Source organism: Haplochromis burtoni, unplaced genomic scaffold (assembly GCF_018398535.1).
Source record: "Haplochromis burtoni strain Fernald_Lab_line unplaced genomic scaffold, NCSU_Asbu1 Contig_200, whole genome shotgun sequence".
In the NCBI taxonomy this organism is placed as follows: Eukaryota; Metazoa; Chordata; class Actinopteri; order Cichliformes; family Cichlidae; genus Haplochromis; species Haplochromis burtoni.
Window position 1 is genome coordinate 1,019,928 of NW_024582561.1, and position 18,941 is coordinate 1,038,868.

Genomic DNA, 18,941 nt, shown 5'->3' on the forward strand with positions numbered 1-18,941 from the left:
TATGTCTTTGCGTTTCAGTCGAGCAGTTTTTTGCTAGCCACTTCCGCTTGTCAATTTTGGCAACTTCCGTGGCCACTGCAGCAACTACTTTGTGGCAACTTTTAGCTTTCGTTAACGACTGTGGGGGCATGGATAGACTAAGTACGTTGTGGGTTGTAATTTGTCATGCCCGCTCCTTAAATAATTATAAATATCTAACTGTATTATGTTTATTTTTGGTTAACTAGCTCCATTGATGTAGCTTATGATGCTATGGCTAACAGAGTAGCTTCTTTCTGCACCCTCATAAAGCACAGATTTAATATTTAGCTAATCAGCAAGTAAGTGTGGTAATATCCGTTAAGCATTTACGGAATAAATACGACCAGATAAATGGTTAATTTAACCTGACAGTCTTTTTCTTCATCTTTTTAATGCAGCCTGCGTGAATGTGTGCTTGCTCATCCATTCAGACTCTTTATGTTGTCTCTCTGCAGATGTGCCCCCTCCGGGCCCCATGGATCTGCCCATGTCCCTGCTGGAGATGGGATGCTCTGGCAGGTTTGAGCTTATCACACACCCCGTGCCCGGCCAGTCTTTACCTCCACATAGCACGGTCAGTAAGGAGTAAGATACTGTTTACTCATACTATTTTAGCTAAGTTGTAGTCCAATAAAATGATTTGGTCTGTGTTACAACCTAATGTAAAGGATTAAGAATTCTTCAACTCAACGATAATGGCATGCTTCCGGGCTTGTGATTGGAAATCACTGATGCCGTTGCAGTGGAGCTTTTTAAGACTAAAGCCCTGTTCCCTTGTATTATGATTATGCACTGTGAGTGAAAACCTATGTAGACCTACTTTTTCCCCATTCTGAAATAAACACGGGAGTAGATACAAATCGAGGGGTTGACCCAAAGACTTTAAAATATTTAATTTATTTGTTTCCTAATGAGAATTACTTTAGATACAAGAAACAAAATAAAAACAAAAACAAATAAAGCCAATCCTTGTACAATTGCTTTACCCATACATTTTTGTATTCAAGTCACCTAATCTAGCACATTTAGCTTCTTCAGAACTTATTCAAAGTGATGCTTATTAAAATTTCATATTATCTAAGTGACTTAACATTATGGTTTAGTTTCACCTTAGCTGATTGCTTATATTAAATAAGATTTTATTGTGTTTTATCTTTGGGGGATAGTTGATGGTGTTCATTTATAACTTATGTAAATATAGGGGAATTATTTGACTTGTTTTGTTTATGTGGCTCTTCAGGATGTCTCTCTGATCTCTTTTTTTTTCCATCCACAGCTCCCTCACGGGCTTCCTCCCACAAACCTGAACCTGGAGACAGAAGTAGAGAAACAGTTTTTAAGAGACCCTGCATGGCTTCCTATACACGACAAAGACTTTGCCTTCCAGAAGTTTCTCAAGTATTTATGTTTGTTATATTGCTAATTAAAAAAAACACTAATAGGCATATTTATTGATTTCACTAAATAATTAAGAGAGTTTCTTGACATCATTGCTTCCTGAAATCTAACGTGTCTACGGGGGGAAAGTCAAATCTGATATTGTAATTATTATTGGGTTAAAATCAACATATGTTTAAAGATGTGATTTTTGTGTGTGTGTGTGTGTGTTGCTGTTCTCATCAGGGTGACCCAGAGGAAGGTTGACGTTGACTCTCTGCTCAACTGTTGTCCATCTCCGCTTCACTCGGGACTGTCTGTTGTCAGAGATCCAACCACAGGAATGCTGCTGGACTTCACTGAGGTAACGTGGCAACATTTTCCTTATTAAAATAAAATCATTATTGTCAAATCATTATTGAACCTGACAAAGAGTATCTTATTGTTTATTAAAAGTGCTTTGCTGTTTCAGCTTTAAATATTTGTTGTTATTTTAAATATGTGGTTCATTTTAATACTTGGATCAACTTCTTTTTTTTGGAGATGCCTTACTCTCTGAGAAGTTTAATTTGGCTTTTTCACCCTAAAAATGGTCTCCTTCACATTCTTCAGCATCTCTTTAGGCTTTTTAGTGATCCAGTGAACAGCTACCAAATGCAAGCCCAACTCTTGGAATCAACCCCAGAGCTTTTCTCTTATTTAATGTGTCATGGAAGAATGAAGGAACAGGCCTGACCTAATCATAAAACTGCTTGTCAATCAATTATCCAGTTTCTTTTTAGCCTATGAAATTAGAGGACTGTGTATTAAATGGCTGTAATTCCTTAACAGTTAAAACTTTTGTTAAACTCCTTGAATTAAGCCAAGTTTGCTTTTCGATCAAATCTTGATTGTTTGATTTGAAATTCACTGTGGTTGTGTATAGCAACTGTGTCATTGGTCAAAACTTTACATGCATATTTCTATACATATTTTTCAAGACTGATTTTATCCATTTTGGAAAAAAATAGATCTTTTAGATTTTAGGGCCACCTAGATTTAATTTAAAAAACAAAAACAAAATTTTCACACTCAAGTTGTCACTATTTTTCACTTCTGCTTTTATCGTCAGATCTGTTTGTTCATATTGAAGAGTCAGAGTCTAGCAGCAGGTTATCATTATGGTCCTGCGCATTATCACTGTAATCAAAGGTTGGCTTGATTCATTTCATTTTGGGTCTATATTCTTTCTTCTTCTTTTTTTCACCTGTAGGTGTTACTGGAGAACACCGGCCTGTCTGCAAAGAACTCGCTGTCATTGCAGCGCCAGCCTGGGCCTCCTTCTGAAAGCCTTCGAGGAAGCAACACCAACTACCCGTTCCTCCCCGGTGAGATTCTTTCATTCATTCAAAGCATTTTTTCTTAGTGATTTCCTGTATCTTTCTTTAGTTCAGATGTCGAAACTGAGGAGTTTTGTTATCTATTAATATTCTTGTTGTTATTGTCACAGGAGGAATGGAGGAACTGACGCTTGAACAAATCAAGAAGAAATCTGAGCTGGAGGAGGAAATTGACTTTGAGAGTGGTGATTTTTTTCCCTCTTTTAAGCAGGATCAACGTAAAATAAAGTCAAACATATTTTATTATTTTACCTCTTAGAGTTTGAGTTTGTCATTACTCTTTTATAGCTTTACTGAAGGTGGCCCCTGGACTGAAAGCTGGGATGGACTTTACTGACAAAGGTTAGAACTCAGACTGTCCCAACAAAAAAAAAATACTACATGGTCTAAAAGTAGATAAATTAATGATTTTGTCTTTTTAAAATTGTATCCTGAAGATGCCAAAATAGCGAAGCCAGAGGTCAACCTCATGTCGCTCCTGTCTACCGTGGAAGGCATTAGTGGTTTGCAGCTTGAGGAGAAGGAGAAAGACAAAGAAAGTGAAGATGCCCCCAAACTACCACGAACAAACAGTCTTGAAGACCTGGGCATCAAGGTACATCTTTTATTTCAGATATCTGGTAAAATGCTTTTCTTCAGATTATACTCCCTGAAATGAATGACTGTGAATGATAAATATTAGTGCAATATCTTTAAGTAAATATAGCAAACAGCTCGATTAAAAATGTGAAGGTTAATATGATGGGAGAAGTTTTACATGTGGTCAAATTCGCCTGTGTTGTGTATTGAGATGGTTCCCACCCAGCAAACACTCAGTGAAAAGGAAGTTTTGCCCGACATCTTAATGCTCAGGTTTGGTTCGAAGGTGAAAACTTAGATCTTGAACAAACATTGAAAAAAGAAAAGTGGTTGCCTGTTAGCCAACCAGTAGACCTGAACCCAGAACCTTCTTCCTCAAGGCAGCAGTACTACCAAACGTAACTTCTACCACAGTAACACGGTGCATCCCACAGTGAGACATAACACTTTTAGAGATGTCATTTACATGTAGATGCATGTAAAGGGCAAATATGTTTCTTGACCACAGTCATTATACAATCAAATGAATGTCGTATTTGCTTTTTTTAAAAACATACTGCCTGATGTCACGTGGACGTCTGACAACCTTTAAACAAAGTTTTGATATACAGGTTGGGTTTTTTATGCATTGAGCATAATTTAGTTCTCCACCAAAGGAGATTCACCTAAAATGTAAGAGGTGCCATTTACTCAATTAACTTGAAATGGATTCAAACACATGGAGATCTGTTGAGTAACATACTCTTACATGTGTATCACCAACCCTCAAAAGCCGGTTTTAAACAAGGAGAAACCCTGAAGATGAATTCAAACACAGACCGTTTGAAAATGAATGAAAAATTTGAAATATGGGAAGCAAGTTTGGTATCAGGCATGAATGCGTTCTTTTATTCTTTCTTTGAATTGTACCGAGTACAATGCAATTTTATTTATATAGCACATTTAAAACCAGGGAGTACACCAAAGTGCTTCACAGTAAGGAATAAACAGTAAAATGATTACACTGAACAGTAAGTCATTAAAACAAGGTAAAATAGCAAAAACAAACAAAGGCATTAGTAAGTAGGGATAGGGAGAATTCACGATAATCCAGAGAAATGAGTAACGATACAGAAATTAATGAGCGGTGACAATCAGCATGTCGGAAAAGCCAGGTTTTCAAGCATGCTTTAAAGGACCGAATGGAGTCAGAGGCACGAATGATAGCAGGAAGAGTATTCCATAGGTTTGGTGCTACTGAGGCAAAGGCACGATCACCCCTAGTCTTCAGACGGTGCCCGGGCTGGGCCAGAAGTAACTGACCAGATGATCGTAAAGAACGGCTGGGAGTATAGAGACTGAGGAGGTCGGTGAGATAGTCAGGAGCACGGTTGTTTAGTACAGTATAATATTCCTATAATATACCTAACACTACTGCCCACCATCACATTTCTCTCCCTAGAAGTTAATTTTAAAGACCATGACTGTCCAACTAGATTTAGCCCAGAGGCTAATGTACATGAGCTTGTGGTGCTCAGTGAGTTGCAGTTCTTTGTTGTCATAGATGCAGAAAGAAAAGACGAGAGGTAAAATCTGGAAATCCTTCTCTCCTGCATTCATCCTTTAATTGTGGTGTTGATAAAGCTATTTTCAGTATTTAGTTCTGAATTTAATTCAGTTTTTTTCCAGTGCAGAATTTGTAAAAATAAATGCTGCTATTCGCATAGCAGGAAACAGACATTAAAATAAAAGAAAATTGATGTGAGTTAACTGTCGAGTGTTGCTAAATATGAACAGCTTTGTTTCCTTCTCCTCTGCCTGCAGGATGCTGCGTCATCCTCGTCTCCTCCAGAGAAAGGAAAAGAAGAGAAATCAAAGCTAAAAGAGAACACAGAGGAAAACAAGAAATGGGCCATTCCTGTGAATATAACATCACCCTGCGATGACTTCCACAAACGCATCCCAAACCCAGCTTTCAAGGTTTGGGTTCAACATAAAAAAAAATAAAATCCATTTGTCTTATTTTGATATTTTCACCTCTCTCTGTTGCTTCTCTGAACACGGCATGTGGTGAGCTGTTAAGTGAAAACCTTTTTCTTTTTTTCCTGTTTCTCTGCTGCAGTGGCCTTTTGAGCTCGATGTTTTCCAGAAGCAGGCCGTGCTGAGGCTGGAAGCTCACGACTCCGTGTTTGTGGCCGCGCACACGTCTGCTGGAAAAACAGTGGTGGCCGAGTACGCCATCGCTCTCTCACAGAAACACATGACGAGGTGTGTATTTGTGCACAGCTCAGAGGTGAGCTAAACCCTTTTTCAGTACAAGCTGTAAGACAGAGGTTGTTCTTGTCTCCAAGGCTGGAAAAGAAGCAAGAAACACTAATGACACGAGACAGCTGTGACTCACAGCTCACATAGTTGTCTGCCGAAGGTGGTTTGATCCCCAGCTCCACATGTCACATCATTGGGCCAGATACTGAACCCCAAATTGCTCCTGATGAAAGTTCTACATGTGTAAAACATGTGCTTCATAGGAATAAAAAAGCACTATATAAATACTTTTTAAATACGAATACAAATGAATACGTTACAAAACCACTGATATCTCTACACCAGGAAGAAAGAAGACAAGATGAACTTAATTCATGTACTTAAAATGAAAGTACATAAATCCCCAGTAAAGAATGGAACAAGCTGGAAATGCTCTGCTGCGACATTTTAAATTATAATATACAATAATAATATATAAATAAAACAGTACTTTTAATCATACGGACGATTCACTTGAGATTCACAATTCACGATGTCACCTGAGCCACTGCTGACATTTGACTCCCGATCATGTAGCTTTGAGGACAGTAAACAAACACAGACAGATTAAAGTGACATAACTAAATCATAAAATAAATAGTAAAAACTTACTTTTAATATTTTAACTCATTCACTGCCATTGACGTCTATAGCCGTCAATTGCAGTGAATGAGTCAATGGGTTTAACTCATTCACTGCCAATGGCTGGCAGTGAATGAGTTAATAGCAGGAGTCTCACCATTAGGTAATGATAGAGTGGTTATATTATGGCTAAGTTTCTTATTTAAGGTTTACTTCAAACTGTTCTGTGGCAGATGATTAACATGACTTAGATTCAAATAAATAAATATTACACCCCAGAATAAAAGCAGCTTTTGTTGGCACTTTCACAGTCTTTGTTATTCTGACACAACCACTAGGTGGCACAAAAGTCAAATACTTTGCGTTTCCAAACATTTACACTGTTTTCCTTCCTATCCAATGGATGGCTGATACTTGGTGACTTATATTTATCGACTGGTGTTTGTTTTTTAATTTTTCTATACTTAATGCAGGAATCGATACATTTAACATATGTAACCCTTTAATCTGAAGTCTGTTACTGCTTGTTGTTATCATCTGTTACCTGACAGTGAGGCAAGTAACAGGTTTTGTATAACGGGTAAACAGCTGTTTAGTGTTGTGGTCGAACATAAAGTTTTTAATGTCATTATTTTGTTCTTGTTTGGCATTATTAGACTTCACAGTCTGTAGTCTTCTAATATATATATTTAATACATAATTAGACCTATAACATCCAGATTAAAGTGTTTTTTCTTTGCAGAGGTTTATTAGAGGTTTATTTTCCTCTCTCTCTCTCTTTCTTGTGTTTTTAAAGGACCATCTACACATCTCCTATCAAGGCTCTGTCCAATCAGAAGTTCAGAGACTTTAAAAACACATTTGGGGACGTTGGACTCCTTACGGGCGACGTCCAGCTCAGTCCTGAGTCGTCCTGCCTCATCATGACCACTGAGATCCTCAGGTGCTCGGACTGTTTGTTGTATATATTAGAAGCAACGTATTCAGTAGAGTAAAGTTTCTAGATTGCTCCGTCCTCTCCCCTCTCAGGTCTATGCTTTACAACGGTTCAGAGGTCATCAGGGACTTGGAGTGGGTGATCTTCGACGAGGTTCACTACATCAACGACGCTGAGGTCAGGGAGCGCTCCCACGGATTCATTTTTTTCCAGCTGATTTTCGAGGTTAATTGACTTTCCTCTCGTGTTTGCTTTCCTCAGAGAGGGGTTGTGTGGGAGGAGGTTCTGATTATGCTTCCCGATCACGTCAGTATCATTCTCCTCAGCGCCACAGTGCCAAACGCTCTGGAGTTCAGTGAGTGGATCGGGTAGGTGCACCACGCTGACAGCAGCCACTGAGCATTAGAGAGCTAATTGTGGAGTGGTGACAGTGGCTGCAGTCGGTAATTCTCCTTTAGAAATCTGCTCTCGCACAAAACGATTCAAAGCAAGACTTCAGCTTCCGCCATTAATTGCATTTCTCTGTCTCGCCCTTATTATTGTTTTTTGTTTTTTTTTTACTCCAGTCGTATTAAGAAGAGGCACATTTATGTGATCAGCACACTAAAGAGACCCGTGCCCTTGGAGCATTATCTGTACACGGGGAACAGCACCAAGACTCAGAAAGAGATGTTCCTGCTGGTGGATGCTACAGGAAACTTCCTCACTAAAGGGTACAGCTTCGCCGCGTGGTGCTTCCCTAGTTAATAATTTCTTGAAGTTGTTTCTCAAAGAGGAAGTTGTGTTTCTTGTTCAGATACTACGCAGCCGTTGATGCTAAGAAGGAGCGCACCAGCAAACATGCTCAGTCATTTGGCACAAAAAACACCTCTCAAAACACCACCGCTAGTCAGGTAATTCTCTTTTGTCACTATTTTGCCTTTTGATTTCTCTCCAAGTCATCCTCTTATTTCCTGTTTTCATCCATCTCCCTATTTTTTTATTATTTGCTTCACCCCACAGGACCGATCAGTGTGGCTCACCCTGCTGCACTTCCTGTCCCAGCGGCAGCAGACCCCGGTGGTTGCGTTCACCTTTTCTCGAACACGCTGTGACGAGAACGCCCGCTCGCTGGACTCCATGGACCTAACCACCTCCATAGAGAAGGCGGAAATTCACTCTTTCTTCCAGAAAAGTCTCACTCGCCTCCGAGGAGCAGACCGGCAGCTGCCTCAGGTAACGAGCAGTCAGCAGGGGCCCTGCTTTTCCTCTCCCCCAGACTGTTAATACAGGCTGCTTTCTGAATTGTGATGAATGATAATTTCTTCTTTTATATGAGTATTTAATAATCATCTGGAACAAAAAGCTCCCCTAGGTACAATATATTCATCATAATAATGAAGGCATATAAAAAGATTTGCTATTCTGGTGTGCAGTTTCACTGCAGCATATGCACAGACGTCGTTAGTTTACATACACTCAACATGGACATGAAAGAATATGCATAATTAATTTATTTCCGTAAATACAATAAATTTTAATTTGAAAATGACTGATTCTTTGTGCATTTTAGGATTTTAGACTTTTCTTAAACAGCGGCTTAATTTGCAGCACACTTAAACTGACTTCCAGTCAAAGATTTATGGTGTTTTGCCCACAATAGAACATGTTAATGTAACATTAAACTTGTCATTGGGGTCTTCTTTTAGATCTTGCTCATGAGAGACCTGTTGAAGAGAGGAATCGCAGTCCATCACAGCGGGATCCTGCCAATCCTGAAGGAGGTCATTGAGATGCTTTTTTCCAGAGGCCTCGTAAAGGTGAGCGTGACTGGAAGTTGAAACAAAGCTATGATGCTAATGTGGCTTGGACCACAGCTGTGTTTGAAATCATGCTTTTGAAAATATTGGTGCAACACACACTAGAGGATGTTATTGAGATTATTGTGGCAGAGGGAGCAATGCACCACACTTAATACATAAGTATTAATGGTCTCATGGGGTGCAGATGTTAATCTGTGGTGTAACCACCTGCACTAATATCGTCAGTAACGCTGCAGTGAGGAAAAAACTAAAGTTATGCACAATTAGCGAATCAGAGAATTCTGTGAAAACAAATATGTATCTTAATATCAAGTGCGTCTTTTTCTTGGAATTTGTTTTCTCAAGCAAATCTGTGATGATCAGGTGGGGAAGTATTTGATGGAAATGACTTGGAATTTCTCTGTAATAGCTGTGGTCAGAAAAGCGGATGATGGTTAGTGAGCCTGCAGGCTGAATCTTGGATGAGATGTAGCTACAGGGCTTGTTTTCTCTTTGGAAGAATGAGATCAGAGGAAAAAGAGACAATTTTGTGCTGCAACCCCACCTATTTGCTACACTCACCTTCATTTGCAAATAAAAATAGCTCTACCAGCTGTCTGCATCTTCCCTTCCTCTCCCAGGTGCTGTTTGCCACCGAGACCTTTGCGATGGGAGTGAACATGCCCGCCAGGACCGTGGTGTTCGACAGCATCAGGAAACATGATGGAACCGGCTTCCGAAATCTGCTGCCAGGTTTGATACTCTCCATCTCAGCCGCCATCACTAATGCTTTCTAGTCCTTGAGGATAAATTGTAGCTGAGGAAAAACAAGCATTTTGAGACCTGTGCTCATGCCATGAACCATATTTTTAGGTGAGTATATTCAGATGGCGGGCAGAGCGGGCCGGAGAGGTTTGGACGCCACGGGCACTGTGATCATTCTGTGTAAAGCCGGCGTTCACGAGATGGCGGATCTGCACGTCATGATGCTGGTGAGGGCCGCAGCAGGGTTTCATTTCATAACATCTACCTGCCGCGTGGGTTTATACATCGTTCCACTCAAGTCTCTCGGTACCCATCTCTCCACATCTAAAGCAAAGCTGCACCGCTTGTTTATTTTGGCTGTGATTCAAGGAAGGTGTTGCACGCTCCGTTATTCATTTAACATTTAATTACACAGTTGAGTGGGCTATTTTAACACAGTCTCCCTCTGTGCCAGTTTGAAAAGCACTGCTTTGGGTTCAGTGTGGAACTGAAACACAAATTGTGTTTTTTATCCTTTTTTCTTTCATGGATGCTTTACTTTCTTTTGTAAATGTAGAAAGCCAGAGCCTCCTCTTCTACAGATGGTGCAAAATTAAATAGGCTGTGGTCTTTTTTTCACAATATTTCTGGACTTTCAAGGCTGATATTAATTTTTGAGATGTACAGTGCTGTGAAAAAGTATTTTCCTCTTTCCTATATTTGTTGGTTTGTTAGTTTCTTTTTTGCATATGTTTCATATCATTAAACAAATCCTAATATTAGGCTAAGATAACCCAAGTAAATACAAAATCTGCTGGGGTGAGATCAGGCATACGCTGGGTGGTGTGGCTGTAAGCAATTACAAAGTGTTATGCTTTAAAAAAGAAATCAGTGGCGTCAGTAGATGAATTGGAATCAGAGCAGTTTTGATTTTCTAGCTTTAGAAAATGGTTTGCATCCCATTTCTGTGCTGACTCTTCTTCCTGTGTGTCTCCCTCAGGGTAAGCCCACCCTTCTCCAGTCCCAGTTCAGACTGACTTACACCATGATCCTCAACCTGCTGCGAGTCGAAGCCCTCCGTGTGACCGACATGATGAGGAGGAGCTTCTCTGAAAGCCACAGAGATACTCAGGTAACATTTACAGCTTCATTGAATTGTTGCTCTGTAACATGTTTCCTGTCTAAGAGCAGCTGAGAAATGTTTCTTTTTCATCTGTCTTGCTGCTGCTGCTGCAGACCCACGAGAAGAGGATCAGCCAGCTGAAGCAGATGTTGTCCGCTGTGCCCTCCGTGGACACAGAGGGCCAGCTCTCTGACCTGTTGCCTTACTACCACACGGTCACCGAGCTGAAGAAAACCACAGAAGCAGTCCAGGTAAACTCGCACATATTCAGAATCACGATTACATTCATACAGCTTTAATCAGCTGCTTGTTTACCTTTATCATTTCCTCCCCGTCTCAATCTCAGCACGCTATTCTGGAGTCTGTGAATGGGCTCAAGGCTCTCTCAGTGGGTCGAGTCATTGTAGTTAACAACAAACAGCATCTCAACGCCTTAGGAGTTATCCTACAGGTAGGTGTATATTCAGTGTGACACCCAACCACAGCTATTCTGTGACACCAGGACTATTTGGGGTCATATTATCTGTTTCAGAGCAGATACTACTTGTGGATGAAGACGGTTTTGTGTGACTGTGGATGCATGAGCAATCAGACACTTACCTGATTGTGCTGTGCAAAAGATAAAAACCTAAAGAGGGGCTAAATCTTACATAGGATTTATTTCATAAAGAAAAGAATAGCTTATTTGTGTAGAATTATGTAACAGTGGCAATTGACAAGTGAAATAAATAATCAGATTTTGTATAAAAATGCAAACTAGGATTAAAAAATGGCTGATTATTGAGCGAAAAGTGAAAGTTGCTAGTTTGATGCATGTTTCATTGTCGTTAATTCCTCCAGTGAGATGAATACACAGAAAGTAAACAATAACCTAAAATCATCTGGTTTCAAATTCTTTGCTCACACAAATAAAATTTAAAAAATTGGTACCAAAGACGTTGTTTTGCCTAAAAAGAATAAATAAAACGGAACTATTAATCAGGCTCTTCAGCTCTGTTGTTTTTTTTCTAATGAAGTTTGTGTTATTTATAGGTTGCTTTGGTGCTTAGATGTTCAAAGTCAGTACATTACTTTTGTTTTATCTGCTCAAATTAAGGCTGAGGGTCTGTTCTTTGAAATACCCGTGTTTTGTGAACCATGTACGGACCGTATCCTATGTGCTGAGTTTGCTCTCTGTTGACAGTGGCTACTGCCTATTAGATCAACTCTGGGCTAAAGTGGAGGAATTAGTTGATGAACATCGTGGCAAAAGGAAAATGGGAAAATGTTATGGACAGTGAGACAATCAGAAAGTGATACAGAGTCACAAAGAAGATTTTTTTCTTAAATAATATTGTCGGCGATGTTGAGCTGAACAAGTCTCCATATGAGCTCTGTGCCCAGCCTCTGGTCTCACTGGTGAGACAGGTGACATAAAAGCTGAACGGGTCACCAGTAAAAGAGGAAATGCATCCAGACGCTCATTCTCAGCAGAGGGTGGTGTAGAGTTTCTGCGTCACCCAACCTGCATGTGTTTGGATTGCCACAGATCTCCCTCATGTGTGAACAGTGTACAGTGTCCTTGCTCCCGTATCGTTCTCTGACTTTTCTCTGTGCGTCAGGTGTCCAGTGCCTCTGTGAACCGCACCTTCACAGCCCTCATCATCTGTGAGAAGGGCAACGAGGAAGGAAAAGGCAACGACAACGCCGCTCTGCCTCACCTCCACAACACGTCTCTCTTCATACCTGAAGGTGAGGAGGTGGGGTTAGCTGCAGATGCTAGCCAGCTCTGTGTGATCGCTTTCACGAACCACTTTTCAATTAGTTGATGTAATTAATTTTCTGTTTTGCCTTTAACGTTCATCAGGCCCCTGCAGCCACACGGTGCAGAAGTTGAAGCTTCAGGACATCTCAGCCATCACGGTGAAAACCCTCAAAGTGATTCCAGAAAGGATCATCGATAATTACAACAAGAGGCAACAGCCACGATTCAAGTATGCATTTGTTGTCTTTGTCGTGATTTAAGAACTTTATTTATTTTTCTAATGAGGATCCTATTTCAACAGCGTGAAACGGCGTGTTATACTGCCATCAGAAGATGGGTCATAAGGGATCACCATGATCAGCAACAATGTTTAGTTGGTGCTAAGAAGCCAAAAATGTGCCAAGAAAATATCTCTCACATGCTTTCATGTTATATACCCCAAATTCTGACCCGACTATGTGAATGTTGCAGGAAGAATCAAGACTCATTATACCAGGCAACATTTTTCCTGGTTGAATTGTAACCTCAGTTTGTCACCTGCTCCGAGGTTTTAATAAGTTGCCCATTCATAGGTGCTCTTCTGCATACTTTGGTTGTAGTTAGTGGTTATTTTAGTTACTGTTGCCTTTCTATCCGCCTACAAATGGTTGTGTGGGAAAGTCCTGGGAGACCAGCAGTTCTGAAATACTTCAACCAACAACCATGTCACGTTCAAAATCACTTTAATCACATTTCTTCCTCATTCTGATGCTTAGTTTGAACTTCAGCAGGTTGTCTTGACCATGTCTACATACCTAATTCCACTGAATGTCTGCCATGTGATTGGCTGATTAAATGTTGGCATGTAATATGTAGCTGAATAGGTGTACCTAATGAAGTAGGAGGTGAAAATATATACATTTGTCTAATTCTGTTGCTGGTTGTGCTTCATAATTACATATCTTTATTGATTTTCTTTTGTATTTTCTTTTATTTTTAGCTGGTTTTTACTGTGTTTTTTGTTCTCTTATGAAAGCGACAGTACAGATATTGACAGGGTTTACAGGGAGAAATGAAAAGGGCCTCATCACTCTACCAGATGGATTGCCACCTTTTCTTTTTTGTCACTGCTATAGTTTAAAAATATCTGGCCTTTTTTGTTGTTGTTGCCATTTTCTTGTATTTCTCAGATCAGTCTACACTGTCAAGCTAAAAATCTTCATCACTTCCCTTTGTCCTTTAGGCTTGACCCTCCTGGTCAAGCCATCTCCACGGCGACACAGGAGCTGCTTCGATTGGCAGAGGCTAACCCTGGTGGCATAGCAACCCTTGACCCCGTCAATGACCTCCAGCTGAAGAGCGTTGATGTGGTGGAGGCCAACATGAGGCTCCGTGTGCTGCAAGACAGCCTCAGAGATTTCAACTGCATCCACTCACCCATGTTCGCAGAGCAGGTGTGTGTCTGTGTGTGTGCGTGTGCGCGCGACAGTTTTTAAAATATCCTGCAATGAGAAAAGTGTCTCAGCCCGAGTGTTTGCTCATAAAGAAAGAAAATCACATTTATTTTGTGCAGCAGTTACACATCTATGCAGCTAATTAACATCCTTACATAAGACCGGCCCCCCTCCTTGATAGCGTCTCTCGTTTCTCCCTTCTCACAACACCGCCAGTTTCTTTTTATCCTTCCAATTTTTCCCCCCTGTTCTAATTTCACAATAATAACATCAAACTCAAAAACCAGATCTCTGCTCCTGTGCCGTCTCTCCTGTCTTCCTGGCAGCTTCATTGGGGAGATAAGATGCAAGAATCTGAGCTGACTGCTTCTATAATTACCCATATAGGCTCATAGCTGCAGCTCATCACTGTCTCACAGGCACAGCGTGTTATTTGAGCCACCAATACACACACACACACACACACACACACACTCTCTCTCATTACTCTGCAAGATAACAAGCTCTTACTTGCAGTATCAGTGTCTCCTGTTATCACTGCACATTCACACTTCCTTATGTCTTTATTCAACCTTGTGGGTAATAAAAATTGGCGGTGTGGAGATCGTCCTCAGTGGTTTAAAGCTGCGTTAGCTAAAGATGCGTTAATGAGAGTACAGAAGTTTTTTATTATCTTCTTCTCTGTTGAATTCACTGGATTTAGGCCAAGTTCTGCTGTTTCATTTCTCAAATTGAGTATCCTGTGTGTCTGTGTGTGTCAGTTTGCTCGGATTAAGGAGAGGATGAGCCTGCAGGAAGAGCTGGACCAGCTCCTCTTCCTTGTGTCGGACCAGTCTCTGACTCTGCTGCCAGAATACCACCAGAGGATCAAGGTTTGGATGAGAGTCTTTATCCTGACGCGTTTCTGTCCGTTGGCAGAAAAATGAATCACCGGCTATTTTTATCAGTCAGTCATTTACTGAGTAAAAAAAAAGTGTAAAGACCTCTCGGTTGCTTCTCAGATCGGAATATTTTCCTCTTCGTCATCTTCCTGTGTGATCGTAGGTCTATGAATTATTGAATTTATAATACCTTTAGACATAAAAAAAAGTTCCCATCACAATTTCCCAAAAGTCAGAGTTTGCTTAAATGAGGTTTTTGATAATCTCAATAATTCCCAAGACATCAGAAGTTTGCTACATTGTCCTCGATTGAGTCCAGATGGGATCTGTGCTGCGTTTGTCTTTCTCTGCTGATTATGTCTCTAATAAAAGCATTAAAATGGGTGAAAAAAATTTACAAATATTTAATTTAGAGACAAAGAAAGGAGCTAATATTTAAAAATGACCTTATGCTAACAGTGATGCTAACAAGCTGTTTATTTTTGCCATTATAGAATTTAGTATTAACATGCATATGTTTGCTATTCAGCACTTAAAGCAGACTCTACCCACTGTGCTGTCACAAGAGAAGCAAAATTCATCCTCTAGGTGGCGCTTGAGGAAAAAAATTATTTAAAAGTGACAAAGATTCACCGCCTCATCACAGAATATGATCCCAACAGTTGAATCAGTAAATCAAAGTACAAATGTTATACAATGCTACTTTTGGCTCCACAGGTGGAATCGAACCAGCACATCTGGAATCGAACCAGCAACTTGCTTGCCAAAGAAATGTGGGACAGCCCTAAGTATTATATATATTAAAGAGCTGGTTTGAGGCAGTAAACGAGCTCAAAGCGTTCAGCTGCACGTTCAGTAATGGTGCACACACTCGGCCATTTGCATGAGCTCTTTGTCAGGTGATGGAGGATCCAGTCATCCTCATCAGGACATTGAACCAATAAGGAACTCCCTCAGGCTCCCTTTGCAGTAAAATGTCTGGGATTGCACCACCTTTCAGTCACAGCTAGTGCAATCCCTCCACATTTCTTCTTACGCCTCAAATTTCATATCAGTGAGATTTTTCAGTCTGGACTCAAGTTGTTGAATGCTTGACATTTTTTATCTGTTAGCATAGTTTCCCAGGTTTTAGTAGCACTTTTTCCTTCAAAACTCCACAAAAATAAACAAACTCAGAGGTTTATTTTCCTCGCCGGCCTCCCTCAGGTCCTTCAGTCCCTCCAGTACATCGACAGCGGCGGGGCAGTGCAGCTGAAAGGCCGCGTAGCCTGTCAGATCAGCAGCCACGAGCTGCTGCTGACGGAGCTTCTGTTCGAGAACGTCCTGAGCCCGCTGGCGCCCGAGGAGAGCGCCGCCCTGCTGTCCTGTCTGGTCTTCACTCAGAACACCCAAGTGGAGCCGCACATCACCAACACGCTGCAGGAGGTGAGGAGGCAGAGGAGTTTTTTTTCCTTATCACTCACTCACACACAAACACTCACATCACGTGACACTGTGCACATTTGATGAACAACGTCCCGCAGGAAGGACGGCGAGGGCACGTCACCTGACTCACCCCAGTCACTCCCTCACTTTGAAATCACTCGCCGAGTCTTTTGCTTAAACACGAAGGAGCTTTATGGCAGCCTGAATTAGTGATGACTTAAGTAGCAGTGCAGACACTAGAAGAGCAGAAGTACAGCGACGCGGTTTGTAAAGCAGGTTCATAATGTCCACACTGAGAGGCGGGAGAGCGAGTCACTTGTACCTACATGATCAAATCCGGCCACCAGCTAAACTCAGCATCCCGATATTGTCCTTTTTCTCTACCAGGGCATCGAGCAGGTGAAGTCGGTGGCTCAGCGCATCGGAGAACTGCAGCGGGAGTGTGGGATACCGCAGACGGCTGAGGAGTTTGTAGGCCAGTTCAAGTTTGGCCTCACAGAGGTGGTTTACTGCTGGGCCAGGGGAATGGTGAGGTTTAACACTTTGTTGGGCTTTATTTGACCCCAGTCACACCTTTTGGTGAGAGGAAGTGTGTCTAAGAATGTGTGGGAATGACTTCACTGAGAACAGAGGAAGTAAAAGCAGTTTTCAGTCTGCTGGGGCTCTCGGAGCAGAGGTGAGCGTGATCCTCTTAAATCCACCTAACAAGTCATCGGGTCACAGATGTGCTGTTCCTCTGCTGAGACGAGAAAGTGTAACGCATATTAATATTAATCCACCAGCTCTGCCTACCTGATGAGCACATTTAGCCCCAAACAGGAGGGAAGAATCCAGATTAAGACAACACTGAGTGCCAGATGACAGAGATTACACTTTAATCCCTGCTGTTACTGGGACTGGTGATATTTATAAGATTATTTATTTATTTTTAACCCTTTAAAGCAAAAAGGAATAAAAAAAAAAATACTATCATTTGTTCCTATTACCTGTCATTGACACCTGGATTTGGCCTCTTTCTTCCATTTTTCTCAACACTGTTCCTCCTGAAGTCTTATCATGTGACTCAGTTTCATAACTGCCATTCGTCTTGCGTTGGTGGATCCAGTTTTTGTCATTTCTTTGTGATGGATTTCTTACAGGCTGCTAACAAGATTTTAAACAAATACATGACCCAGTAATTTTGGCAGTTACCAAATTAATACACTCCCTGAAATCTACAGTCCCAGGTTAGAGCCAAAAGACATTTATATTTACTCCAACATGGCTGTTTGCAGATTCAGACTTGCTTTCAATTCTGGGTGTTGACAATAAGTGTTATCAAATCTTAAGAAATTAACTGTTGTCTTCTCAACATACGCAACCTCAGAAATATTCTTACACCCCCCCCCCCCCATTACATGTAGCATTTCCTCTCCATCAGTTGCTGCTATAATGTAGATACTACTCTATTTCTTTGAAATGTTGACTCCACTTTTGTCCTCTGAGCTTTACTTCTTTACTCAGAAAAACCCAAGATGATTTCTTCTTATATGAAAATTGTTTTAAACTCTGTTGTTGTTTTTCTGATCTGCAGAGCGGTTAAACAGCATCACTGGTTTATTTTTGCAGGTCTTTGTACTTGCCAAAAGAAAAGTAAAGCTCAAAAACAAGCCCGATCATTCAGTTGCAAATAAGGACAAAGATTAGAAGACAAGTAGTGTGATTACTCAAACTGCATGTTCTGAACAATCATGAGAATGTAAACACTAACTTCTCAGTTTTGGCTTCAGGTATCAGGATTTGTGGTTCTTAAAAAGCTCTTTGTTTTTTTTAAAGCTGCCTGCAAATCTAATCATGTTTTTATTCATCACATGCAATTTAATGTTACAAAATATAATGAGTTTATCACTTTATGTCACCCCAGACAGAGTATCCTGGAGTACCAGAATGTTACCATAGAAACTGTCTCCTTTCTTTACTTTATGAATGGATAAACTTAAGATGTGATTCGTGCTGTTAAAGTTTCCTCTTCGTCACTCACCACCTCCTCTGTCCCGTCCCAGCCCTTCGCAGAGATCGCCCAGCTCACGGACGTCCAGGAGGGCACGGTGGTCCGCTGCATCCAACGCCTGGACGAGGTGCTGAAGGAGGTGAGGCAGGCCGCCCGCATCGTGGGAGACTCTGTCCTGGGGAGCAAGATGGAGAAGGCCTCCTTGGCCATCCGCAGGGACATTGTCTTCACTGCCTCCCTGTACACCCACTGAAAGGTGGCAGGAGGGGGGAGGTGTGCCTGAAGCCAAGTGCTTTCTTTGAGGTGGAGGGGTGAGGGAGATGTACAGGGAGGAGATAATTGAGGCAAGAGTGTCTTCACATGTTTGGAGCTGAATGTGCCTACAAAACATGTTGATGTTTACATATAAATTCTTAGCAGGATGGAGGGACTTGTTTTAATCAAACAGACCAAAGTGCAGACTGTGAGGTGGGGGTTGGGGGCTGCATTGTAATTTATTGTACAGTAATAAAAAAAATCTCTATTCAAAGCCTGCCTTTGTTTGTTTGTTTGCATGGGTCTATTCTTCTGGGTTTCTTAACTACAAATCTGTCATCATGTGAGGACAAGATGTGTGAGGGAGGGCGGTGAGAGAGATCCATCCAATTCAGAGACTGCCTCGT

At 41.1% G+C, this 18,941-nt stretch overlaps 1 protein-coding gene across 1 annotated transcript; it reads left to right on the top strand.

Moving 5' to 3' along the window:
• Positions 1-17: 17 nt before the first annotated feature.
• On the top strand, positions 18-18,805 carry skiv2l (SKI2 homolog, superkiller viralicidic activity 2-like). Its single transcript, XM_005936258.3, has 29 exons — positions 18-141; positions 477-595; positions 1,298-1,419; positions 1,645-1,762; positions 2,651-2,765; positions 2,888-2,962; positions 3,066-3,119; positions 3,215-3,372; positions 5,160-5,315; positions 5,458-5,603; positions 7,018-7,164; positions 7,251-7,335; positions 7,420-7,526; positions 7,725-7,871; positions 7,955-8,051; positions 8,161-8,373; positions 8,847-8,957; positions 9,581-9,692; positions 9,813-9,931; positions 10,684-10,815; positions 10,920-11,057; positions 11,153-11,257; positions 12,408-12,537; positions 12,653-12,779; positions 13,773-13,983; positions 14,745-14,855; positions 16,071-16,289; positions 16,677-16,817; positions 18,332-18,805. The coding sequence occupies exons 1-29, from the start codon at positions 129-131 to the stop codon at positions 18,530-18,532; spliced, it is 3,729 nt and encodes a 1,242-aa protein (XP_005936320.1). The 5' UTR covers positions 18-128; the 3' UTR covers positions 18,533-18,805.
• The last annotated feature ends 136 nt before the right edge of the window (positions 18,806-18,941 follow it).